The 12960-nt window shown below is 39.8% G+C and overlaps 1 protein-coding gene across 1 annotated transcript in view; it reads left to right on the top strand.

The window, feature by feature from the left end:
• Positions 1-8923: 8923 nt before the first annotated feature.
• Positions 8924-12960, top strand: part of cspg5a (chondroitin sulfate proteoglycan 5a) — a gene marked incomplete at both ends in the record, with an annotated part of 46121 nt that continues 42084 nt past the window's right edge. Inside the window, 2 exons of the mRNA XM_083893233.1 lie at positions 8924-9415; positions 11965-11971. Coding sequence (XP_083749359.1) covers positions 8924-9415; positions 11965-11971 — 499 coding nt within the window. The remainder of the gene's footprint in view (positions 9416-11964; positions 11972-12960) is intronic.

Raw genomic sequence — 12960 nt, 5'->3', positions numbered from 1 at the left:
TACACACTGGACCTTTTTAAGGATCAACGCAAAAGTCTGGCGCTGTAGGATTGGTTCACTCTTCAAAGGAAGAACGGACGGTTTTAAACGTGCCATCATTCTCACACACACACATAAGCTAAACTGAGGCTCACATTGGAGGCTGCGTGCAGACCCTGCCACAAAGCACTGGACACACACACGTAATCTAATCTCCTGCTGACCCTCGCTCAGCCTCCACAGAGAGGGAAACAAGGCTCGACTGAAACATCACAACCAACTGTGAGTGATGCTCTTCCTCAACGTGTTGATACTGTAGCAGATAAACCCCCCCGACGCCTCCTCCCTCCCTCTGCTCAACATCTCCTAACACCTAGTGCTGCCTACCTCGCTAACCCTAAACCCCAACACTCACATATTTGCTTTTTTAGCCACTATCCACAGTCAAACGTTAGCAATATCCTCGTTGAACCTGTGTACGGTCTGAAAAATACTGAGCGACTGCCACTGAGAAGCTCTCATGATTTCACTGTTGTGTCCCAATAAAGTTGTAGTAAAAACTCGGGGAACAACCACTAAACGTTTCTACCATTTCTGTATTTCTGCATTATTATTATGCAGAAATTAGCATTAACCATTAATCTGTTCAATGATTCTTACGAATGCCAATAAGCCTCTCGTACTTTTGCATAAGATTTGTTGTTTGACCAAATTAGATATTCAAACACGATCATCTTGTCATTCATGGTCATATTTCCACTCTTCTGACATTTAGTTGACCAAAATAGAATCCCGCTTGCTGCCATTTAACAACAATGACAAAAAAAACTATGGTTGTAGGCGTCCAAAGTAACGTGTTTTTATCCAAAAAGCAGTTACAAACGTGGCCAATCCAACACATACATGCTGTTTTATTCTTGTTGATTGAATACTCACTGATGTACATATATATTCTGTCACTCAGTTCACGAGATTGACACAAAAAAGACGCAAACTCTCATATAACTTTGACTTTTATCACACAGTTTTTCCGTGTACATTTTCTGAAAGCAACTGCTGAGGAAGACTGGGTGATGGAGTTGAAAGCTTAGAAAGCCAGTTAAGAACTTTTTAGGACTATTTAAGGACTTATCAAGTCAGCAGTTTGTTTTCGGCCTTGCATAGATACTTAAAGTCATTAGTTAAAATAATCAGCTTTAAACATTAACGATTATATGTAGCTTTTTTTTATCCTCCTGATAATTAATTGAAGTTGTGTGTTTTATGCGTGTCGTACAACTCTGGTTGACGCACAGGTTTATTTATAATAAAAGCTCAAATGAGGTCAATTTCTTTTCAAAGTTTGAAACCACTCCCCCCCTCGCTGGCACTGTTAGCATCTCTGCTACCTCTTCTTCATCGTTCACCCGCTAGCTACCTCTTCTAGAAATCTTCCTCTCGCTCTGTGCTACCTCTCTGCGCACCCTTTCGCTACCTCTCGTTCTTCTCTCTTTAGTTCTTTTTTAGGTCTTTTTTCTTGGCCCCGCCCACGTGACTGCTGCATCACTGACTGTTGCCCTCTTTCTTCCCACCGTCTGTCAGAAGATGGCGGAAAACACACACACACACACACCGACAACGGCATGCGGTGGTTGACCCTCGCGCTCCCCTCCTCTCTCGTTCAGCATCTTCACCGGCTTACTTTATGTAATATCACTTAAATATGACGGGAATCCCCTTACATATATTATCTTTAATCAATACCCTTTTGTTTTTTTGTCCATGGTAATGTATTTTTAAGGAGAAGTTTTGTGTAGATGGAAGTTATCTGTTCTTTGGAAGTTTGTAGCATTTGTTTTTCCCTTTTTTTTTTTTATTTTGTATGGGGTCTGTTGGTACTTGGACCTAGACACTGTCGAATAAACTGTGTTTTGTATGAACCTGATGCCTCGGTATTTGGATCTATATTCATGAAAGTGCAAATCACTAACTTGCATGGTCAAAATGGAAGAAAATTGTTTTTATGACACAGCAATCGCATTTAGAGCTCCAACTAATGATTTATAATCGATTAATCTGTAGATTATTTGAGTCGTTTGTTCGAGAAAACGTTGATCAACGTTGATTGTTTGTCAAACCTGGAAATGACGATGTTCTCCAATGTCTCGTTTTGTCCACAAACCAAAATGATTCAGTTTTTATGATTTCTCTGTTATGTGGGGCAAAGAAAATACTCACATTTAAGAAGCTAAAACAATCAGAAATCTCGTTTTGATCATCAAAAAAGCTTCAAACCAATTCATCGATGATCAAAATAGTTGACGAGTAATTTAATCGTTTCAGCTCTAATCACATTATGTGCATAAAACAGGACCATAACAACAAATCCTGGACTAGATGACATATTTATATAGTGTTACTATAGAGAAATACCCATGAAACATCGACATCTTTTAGAATACATCAAAAATGTATGCAGTTTTATTGTTAATATAAACATACAAATCAGGATGAAATGCATTGACAAATTATTTATTTAACCTTTGTGTCATTTTTAGAATTAAAACATTTAATTAATACATATTTTAAGTACACAAAACTATCTTAAGCATAAATCACCAACTAATAACCCTCAAGATTGGAAAACAATGGCTGTCGTCATCTAAAACACATAATTGATAAATATTTTTGAATTTCAGTTACGAATAAAAGAAAGTGACTTGCATCACAATTTGTCTTTGTTATACGGAATCATTTAGGTTAAAATTATCATTAATAATTCTTGGTGTACATCATGACACTGCTGAGGTCCTGGATTGAGGCTGCCAATGCTGTTTTAGGTCAGATTATGGTATTTCTATCCTGAGATTAATAACGGGGGAGGGGGAAAGGGGAAAAAATTATGGAGAAGATGTTAGTTCGTGGTCTTTGTGTGTGTGTGTGTGTGTGTGTGTGTGTGTGTGTGTGTGTACACAGAGTAAAATGATGAGAATCACTCGAGATCTGTCGCCGTTTTAAAACCTAATCCCAGCCAGCCAGCGCTGTAATCTGACGAGAGGGGGGATTTCTCTGTCCAGCAGATTGACCATGAGGATGTTATTGAGAGGGATGAGGGGCGATTACTCTCTCTCTGTGGGCTGGGAACAGAGGACGTGGGGGGATTGGGGGGATGGGGAAAGGCCTCTTATTTGTATGTCTTATTAGTCAAACTTGTCCTTGTTTGAAGGCTGAATTCTTCTCTGGATCATTGCTGTCTGTGCTTTGATACTGACAGAGGTGCACAAAGTTGGAAGTGGACGTATAGGCACTGATGTAAGGCTCTAATCTCCATTTTAAAGATAATTAAAATGGAGATTGGTAATTTGGTATAAAATTCACTTAGGCTGCCTTTGGACAGCACTAGCTATCGGAACGCACGGGTGTTTACTGAAATCTTCACTTAATTTTTCTCTAAATGAGAACACCCAGCCACCTTCTACCGCTTTATCCTCCACATGAGGGTTGCTGGTGCCAATCCCATTTAACATAGGGCAAAATGTGGGGTACACACAATCATCCACTCACGGTCAATTTAGAGTGTCTAATTTGCCTAATCTCCAAATCTGCAAGTTTTTGGACTGTAGGAGGAAACCGGAGAACCCGGAGAGAGCCCACACTCGCTGCGCAAAGGCAAGAGTGCTAACCACACCAACCATGAGGCCTAAATGAAGCCATCATTTACTAAATTAAACCTGAATCTAACCACTGAGACCATTAATCCCTCATGTTATTAAACCAGTGAGAATTTTCTCTTTAGACTTCAAACCGTGTTCTTTTTGCAACCAGCCACTGGTTGCTAATTGCTAATTCTGTTGTAATTCATAGTCTATACATCTTTTTTTTCTTTTTTTTTCTTTTTTTAAGTGTCTATTTGTAGTTAATTACACTCACACTCAAGAGTTCACAGTTTAACAATTCAAAACAAGCCGCAACAATTCAAAATGGCTGCTCTGTCTTCTCCTTAAAAATAAGTGAAAACCTTTCGTTTAATTGTTCTGTCTTTGGAACATTTGCTTTTTTCGTCCAATATGATAAGTCGTACATACAATACCATGCAATGCTTTAATGTATAAAATACCACATTGTGTGTATCATGCTAGTTAGCGCACCTAAACCTGTGCTCTTTTTGCAACAAGCCAGTGGTTGCTAACTGCTAATTCTGTCGTAATTCATAGTCTATACATCCATTTTTAAAAATATATATATTATTTTCTGTGAAATGGACACAAATACAATTTTAGCTAAGAAGTGTCTATTTGTAGTTAATTACACTCACACTCAGAGTTCACAGTTTCCCAGTTTTTAACTCATTCTAAGTCACAGCAATTCAAAATGGCTGCTCCTTCTCCTTAAAAACAAGTGAAAGTTTTAGCTCATCTAGCTAGCTTCAAGCTTTAATTTAATTGTTTTGTCTTTGGAACATTTCCTTTTGTTGCCCAAAAGGAAGTCGTACATACAATACCTTAATACTATACTATGTTGTACATGTTCCGCAATGCTTTTAATGTATAAAATACCACCGCTACCATTAACCAGTGTATGACCTAATAGCTACCTTCTAGAGATTTAATGATGTAAACGACCGAAAACAGTGTTTAATAATAGACGGCGTTTAATACACTGTCTTTGTGCTGGGTTAAATGTTTTGAATTTGCACTTTTAAACACATTTTGGTTCATAACTAAGGGGAGTCCTTCGTCTCACCTTCACGCCTGTGAGCAAAGACGTTCCTGTTTCCAGAAAAAAAACAGACTGTTTGTGACGGCTTATAAAAACGGACTGATTTGCATTTTTGCTGATGCTGCAAAAAAATATCTGACAGGGATTGAAGACGAGTCGAGTGTTTTACCAGAGGGCATTTTTTTACTTGACACGTAAGATCAAACCATGACCTTTCAGATTTTGCAATCTGCTGCATCACTGCTGTATTTCTTAATATTCAGTCATGTACAGTATATGTAGTAGTGTTTTTAGGGACATCGTGCACAAGGGTGCAAGGACCCTATTGAAATTGCTCACTCACAGCGGAACTGGCGAAAAGATTTTATAAAATAATGGACTTGCGAAAAACCAATTCAAAATGGCTCACTAGTGCCTCCACAGGTCAGGTTTCTATGGAGCGGGCCGAAATTTAGTTGCGAACATTGTCCGTCCCAAGGCGAACCAAAAATCCTCTTGACACCATGACCTCAACTCAACAGGAAGTTGGCCATCTTGGATTTGTTGTATATCTTGGCGTTTCGTAACTGAGCTTGTTTTATTATTATTATTATTATTATTATTATTATTATTATTATTATTATTATTCATTCTTGCATATTCTCTCTTTCAAATGACGTGAACCTTAGTGAACAGTGACATGAAGACTGAGTGAAAAATTGATTTTTCCCCGTCAGGCTGATTCACATGTAGGAAGATGTGCGAGAGCTCAGGAAACCACACATTACCATAGCAACATTATAATAGTGATAAATTATTACGGCACAAAAATGAAATCCAAGCCAATAAAACTATAAAAGAAACCCATTCACGCTATGATGAATTTTACTGTTTTTCAAAATATACTCAAGTAAATAGTCCAATAAATAAATAAATAATGACAATAAAATCATTGTACTGTTATATTTTCACTATATACAACATTATTTTAATGATACTGTATTAGTATACGCTATTAAATGAAGTGCATTTAAAAATGCATTTATTTTCCTCTGTTGATCTGTACTCGTGCTGCTATCATATAAGTATAAAACAGAATCCAATGAAAACTCTCAAGTGAAGTAAAAATACCTCAAAACTAAACTTTTAAGAGAAGTTTTTTTCCGTCCCCAGTGGTTCCAGGTGTTATTTATATTTGGTCACTGTCGTAAAAACGTGCAGGTGCTTCATCTCAGAGCCGCTGTTGTGACATAATGAGCGTGTCTCTACCACGTTTCTGCAACAGCGGTATTTTTCACACTGCTCATTACGGCACAACACTGGCACCTGAGAAACAGAGGAGAAGAACGATGTGTGTGTGTACACATACACTCACTGTAACTTTGGATTTGAACATTATTCCAAAGTAAAGCGAAATGAATGTTTATAACTGCAGTGTGTGTTTTAAATTCAAAGAAATCGGTGTGTGTGTAACAATGATTCTCTAACACTTTGTCCACCTGCGTTTTACGTACTGTTTACATTTTGACTCACTGAACATTGCTGCAACATACGCATTTGAACTTGTGAACTTGTGGGCTTAGCATGTTCAATTTGAATTGCCGCCACATCTGTAATCTGGCTCAAATCCGGATTAAACATAGGTCGTTTTCACACCTAATCGTTGGCTAGACTCAGTACGATTGGGGGTTGCAACATTCAGCCGGTCCGGGTTTGCATTGCGTTGTAGTCGTGTTGTAGCGAACCAAGACTTTTTGCAGGACCAGAGGTCACTTCTTGGATGTGCATCAGATTTCGGTTGCACATTCATTCACACTAGACTTTCTGAGCAAACGGACGAGGATTTGATTTAGAAGGGCCGGTGTGAATGTACCCATAAGTCTGAAGACTCTCCAAAGAAATAAATGCTCTTTCTCACTTTGATCATCAATAAAATATTATTTTAGTCAGTCTTTCTGTCGGCCCGGTACCGGTCCATGGCCCTGGTGGTTGGGGAACTCTGGACTCGACGATCCAGTCAAGAACACACACTTAGCTTTTAATCAAACAATTTCACAGAGTTAGATTCCAGGGATTTGGGATCTCACAGAAACTTGCGTGATTTAATGTGACTGTTTAAAGAGTAACCCTAACCCATTTTTCTTTTTTTCCACAGGTTTTCTAAAAAAAACTGTAATTACCTTTGTGACGCTGCAGGGATCTGGGCTTTGCTGAGCCCGTGGACTCGGACACGTGTCTGCCTGCCTGACAAAACACTCTGTGCCAGAGGCTAACACCGGTAACTATGCAGCCATCACTATAGCAACAGGCTCCTTCGACAAAAGGTCGAGCACCTGCGGAGCGACGGCTTCGGCAGGATTTAGTAAATACACAGACACACACACACAGTTGGAGAAAATGAGAAACACGCAGAGAACGACAACTAACCAGAAGTTGGCTTATGTTTTAGTGGAAGTTGTAAATGATGCTCTGGGCTTATAATCAATAACTGGTTATTGAAATGAAGCAAAGTTTGATTTATTATTTGTTATCAGGTGGTGGGAAATGATCATTGGATGATTTCTAGTATTAAAAGATGCATTGATTTCGATTTTTGAGGTTGTGTGCGGTCATGCGCGTTTTTCGTACCTGACATTTCACTGGACTGTGTGCACACGGTCATGATGTTTGCATTCATGTGCACTCTAATGGCATGTGTCTAATGGCATATGTGTGTGCGTGCGTGCGTGCGTGCGTGCGTGCGTGTATGTGCACGCAAGTTTTTGTCATTAAAAATGTAGGAGGTGAAAGTAGGTCAGCGGTTCACCAGGAGCCACACACACACACACACACACACACACAGACAGACAGACACACAGACAGACACAGACAGACACACAGACACACACACACACACAGACAGACACACAGACAGACACAGACAGACACACACACACACACACACACAGACAGACACACAGACACACACACACACACACACACACACACATACACAGTCAGACAGACTATTCCCTCCTACTCTGTCCATCTCTTTGTCTCAGTCCTCTCCTCTTCTGCCTCCTTCTTTCCCGCCCTATGTCTCCTTCCCTGTCTTCTTATCTCCTGCTACCTATCCGATCCTGGATTGTGTTACTAGGGCACGACACAGGTGCTTCTTTCATTTGGAGTTGGAACTCGGGGGGGGAAATAACCTCGCAAACACTGAGTTATGATTCCACTGATGATTCCACGCAGCTTCTGAGTTCCACTGTCAATGGGATGAAGCATTTCCTCCCTGTCTTTTTCTTTGTCTTATCCCGGAGTAAAAATACCTAACTTGAACTTGATTAAAAACAACATATTTGCGCAATCTGTACTTTTATAGAGATTAGGCTTCACAGAATCCATATTTTAAAGAATTCTTCGAATTTTTTTTTTTTCCAATTGCCAGATTAAGCTAAATAACCTAGCTATCTTACAGTGGGACCGTATCTATGTTCCTATGTTCCCCGCTTTAAGGGTCCATAGGACCTTTTTTTAAAAAAAAGGGTCCTATGTTCCCCGCTGTTGCCGGTCGTGAACAAACCGGGAAACTCTCTCTCGCTCTCTCTCTCTCTATCTCTGCCTGTTTGGAGCAGCTGCTGACAGATGTGCAGCTGACAGTGACAGTTTTCCTCGTCTCTGAAATATCTGACTATATAAATGTTGAATCCAAATGTTTATTAATAATAATAATAATAATAATAATAATAATAATATATTAATAAAAGTATTGTTCATGTTTTCTCATTTTTATCTGTAACCCCCATGTTCGTTTGTGGACGACCAGAGAATTCACAGATTTGCGCCGACATTATTTGGCTTGCTGCGCTCCTAACCAGTTTGTCTAGTCTGGCTACTTCACACACCAACGCACAGCGCAGAAATTAATTTCCAGACTGGTAAAAATAATGTGGAAGAGGTGTGGGGAAACATATCAAGAATATATAATATCGAAAGAAAACAAAATGTGTTTTATATAGCCAGTATTTAGGAGCAAACTAGTGACTAGACAAATATGTGACAAATAACTGTGCTGTTCATGTAAAGTGCCGAAGTGAGCGTGCGTCTGCAATCTTCCAATCCTGCGTCGGTTTGATGGACAGCTCCATCATTAAATGACATATCAAAGGTTAATTAGTGGAGTAAAGTGTTAGTTCTTGAAAACTTAAGGTCCCACAGGCACCGCACCAAATGAGAGAATATTAGATGGAGATGTTGGAGATTAAACTGCAGGGCAGTACTGAGGATGAACATCTTTGACGTGGAGGACAAGGATCCTCGCATCATTGTGCAGGATGTTGGAGAGCATGTGCATCCCCCTGACCGTGAAATGCTGCACCATGCAGATTTCCGGCAAGTGGTTACAGCAGAGGTACAGAGGGAGCCCACAGTCCCAATCCGAAGGGTCTATAATGCCCAACGAGTTCGCCTGCAGCGGCGGCAACGTCAACTCCAGGGTAGAGGGGACATAGTGCCATCACAAGGCTTCCTCTCAGTGAGGTCTGTTATGGCCAGGGCACGTGCAGCTGTGATGCCTCCCATCCCAGCTACCATTGAGGAGGTCAGGATTGAAGGTCCATGGGCAGGAACATGGGCCAGGGACCAATTCCTCTGGCACAAAGACGACGACTGGGATATCGCAGTCTTTGCCACAGAGGACAACTTAAAGAATTTGCGACACTGTGGGACAGTTGACATGGACGCAACATTTAAGTCCTGCCCACGCCCCTATAATCAGGTGTTTACAGTGCTGGGAGACGTGCATGGCTTTGTTGTTCCACTTGTCCATGTCCTTATGAGCCAACGCACAATTGGACACTATTGCCAGCTGTTCCACTGTGTTAAAAGCGCAATGAGGCATCACGCACCACCGTTGGAGACCTCAGAAAGTCATCTGTGACTTTGAACAGGCGCTGATAACTGCACTGGAAACAGAGCTTCCAAGGGCTAGCTAGCTGGTGAACAGTCAGAACAGGCATTTGATCAATATTTTGTTTTCACATTTATCATTTAATAATACTGTATTCATTATACAGATATTTCCTCACCATCAGAATAATGTAGTTCCCCCTCTTCCCTGTTGGGTATATGAAATTCTCCAGTTGTACTTAAAGGGACACTATGTAGTATTTATGGGTTTATATAACCCAAAATCCACTTTTTTATTCATATTATGTGCTCCTGCATTGTCTAGTCGCTGTATAATAGTTTTTGTTTCATTTTCGTAGTGTTTCAAAAAGTCATGTAAAATAACAAGGTCATGGGCCGTGGTTGCATAGCCACTGTTAGCAGCGAGACGCCATGTTTCTACCGGAGCCTGTAAGGACAAACGCGAGAGAACAAATCAAGCGTCTCTTTACTTGTAGCAGAAGTCCCGCCTCCTCTCTCTCCGCTTCGTCTGCTACGGCCGCGGTAGCTCGCCCTCTCCCTCACCTCACGAACCTCATCTGCTGACACGGAGAAAGACGACGAGGACCACATTTGACCAGCTGAGGATACCGTAGCGCTCAGGGAAGGGAGGGGGTGAGCAGAGCAGCAGGTCTTTGTTGTAAATTTCAGCCTCTCCTCTAGATGTCACTATAAACTACTTACTTCACCTTTAATAGTATTTGTTCTGCAGTATTATACTGCCAGTATACACTCGTCTTTGCCTCTGAATTGAATTGTTTAGCGCACTAACATCGTAAATGCACTTGACTTACGCCTGTTTCGCTCCAAACTCAATTGAAGGTTTTCACTTACGCCGTTTTTGTTTTCAGCCTTTATTTTAAAAAGTAACTATTACTGGGTCCATATTTCACTTCGGCTCCTTGTTCTCCAAACCCTGGCCTTGAATAGTTGAACCGTTTAGGTGAACCAACTAGAAGTCGGCCGATGAGTGGATTAACTTCAGTTTGAATCAGAAATAGAAAAAATAATAATAAACAAACTGAACTCATCCTTTAACGGTAAACTAGGACACTTTCCATACGCGCAGCAGAAAGCTCTGTTCTCGTTATCATCATCCGAGACTCAGCAGATAATGTACAGAGATATAGGTCATGAAATAACCTCAGGTCCATGTTGCCTGAGGTAATAACTGACAAAATTTCATTTATAATTACATTCACACTGCTCATAAACAAACACACACACACACACACATTTCCAAACAGGGATCCATGTACCCACAGAGCTGTTTTCCTTTATTCATTTCCATCTTTTTTGACATTATCTTTGCACAGAGGCTTCATATGAGTGTGTAAACTTAAATGTTTTGTGTCTTAAGGTTCGTAAATAGTCATAATTGCAACTCATTTGCTAATTATATGGATAAAAATCGTACATATTCTTCCCGTTTCTGAAATACACTAGTTGTGATGCTCGCTTGGACCTTCAAAAGCGTTGTCTATCAGCCTGAACTCCCCCGAGGTTCCTGACGTGTGATTGGCTGATGAGATCGCAGGTGTACCTAATAAAGTGGAAGGTGAGTTTTCATTGGATTCAATGTAATCCTGCGATTAGGAAAACACATGTGGTTGTTTACAGCCTAAAATCATCTTTTCTAAATCTGACATTGAGTATTTGGATATAAAAAAGCTGTGAAGTGTTTAAATTTTAGCTTATGAAAGCCCTGCTATGATCTGGATCCAAATCACCACCAAAAAAAGAAAATGGACTTATTTCTTCCTTGGGCATAAAGATTTTTAATAAAAACGTCCTTTTTTTGAACGTCAGACAAACAAAAAACATTATTACTGTCGTGCGTGGTGGAGGTGGAGGTAATAATGGAATTATTATTATTATTGACCCAATCACATGAATATTGCTGTTTTGGTTGTCGTTGTGCACACAGTGACAGTTATGCTCGGGAGTTACAGGAAATTATTTTATTTCACGGTGTTTTAAAACGCATCTTAAAACCTATTTTGAGATTTATTTTTTTAAATAGTTTAATTTTATGACTGTTTTTTTCTAATATCAACAGTATTTTATTGTTTTGTTTGTTAGTAGGTTTGTTCGATCGCACGTTTGTATGGTTTATTTGTTTTATTTATTTAATCTCTGATGTACAGCACTTTGTTTCAGCTGCATGGATTGGATTGGATTGGTACGGTGGCCAAATCAAAAAACGCAAATGCAAATCGGGCATTCGAACCGGGGCCAAAAAACACAAACACAAAAGCAGAAAACACAAAAACATTAACTCAAAATGAAAATGCATATCAAAAAACACAAGACTTCCATTTTGAGTTAATGTTTATGTGTTTTCTGCTTTTGTGTTTGCGTTTGTGTTTTGTGCCTCAGGGCCACCGTAGATTGGCTTGTCACACAAAAGCTAAGCAACACAGTCTGGTGATGTATGCTAGCACTAATTATGTGAGCAGGTGTTAAATTACGCGGTAGACGAGGAATAAACCGCTCAAATTAGAGAAAGCGAATGACGGAATGAGGCTGATGTTTGCACGCGTTGAAGCTAGCATTGTCGTTTTGTCATCAAACGTCACGTTTTACGCAACCTAGCTACTACTCGCCTTTTTTCTTTTTTCATTTGACATTGAAAACTCGTTGTATTTCTGAACTGCTGGTCCAACACCTTCACTTTCCTCCTAAATATTTTATCAACTGAATTATTGATCCTTCATGGGGGGATCAGCGATAAGTCCTGGTTCACCGTAACCTCTGCGGCAGAAGAGGTTATATTTTATCTGTTTGCTCTAAAACCTGATGAAATATTGATCTACAGTGTTAAATCAATTATTAAATGTATTGTCAGCTGTTTTCATCGGTTAGTTGACAGTGTACGCGTTTTTACTATTGTTCCTATTGAGATGATTATTTTTCTCCAACGTTAAGCTAATTTTTGAGTTGGGTTAATGTTCATAAAAACTAAAACTAACTAAAAATTTGGCACAGAGGTTCGGTGAAAAATGTGATAGTGGCTCTATAGCGCCCCCAGAAGTCTGGTCATGGTCATCAGGTCAGATCAGGATGAAATTTGATGAGTGTTGGGCTTACTCCAAATTTTCTTGAGGATTTTTTGAGGATTTTTTGGCGTGAGAGAAAGTGGTCAAAATTGCATTAAATGCTACATTTTTGTTTTTTTTCTTGTGTGTCTACGTAGCATATAGTTGTTTCCGATTTGAACCAAACTTGGTACACTTGTTGCTCTCATGATTCCAAACAAATGTCTAATGTACTTCCATTAGCTCCGCCCACTCAGACGTCGGCCATTTTGGAAAAACTAAAAATGGCTAGTCTAAGCATTTGAACAAACTTGGTCCTAGCATGTTTGAGCTCGCC

The sequence above is a fragment of the Microchirus variegatus genome, assembly GCF_963457635.1.
Source record: "Microchirus variegatus genome assembly, chromosome: 1".
Lineage (NCBI taxonomy): Eukaryota > Metazoa > Chordata > Actinopteri > Pleuronectiformes > Soleidae > Microchirus > Microchirus variegatus.
The sequence above is the reverse complement of the archived record's forward strand: the minus strand, read 5'-3'. Positions and strand labels throughout refer to the sequence as shown.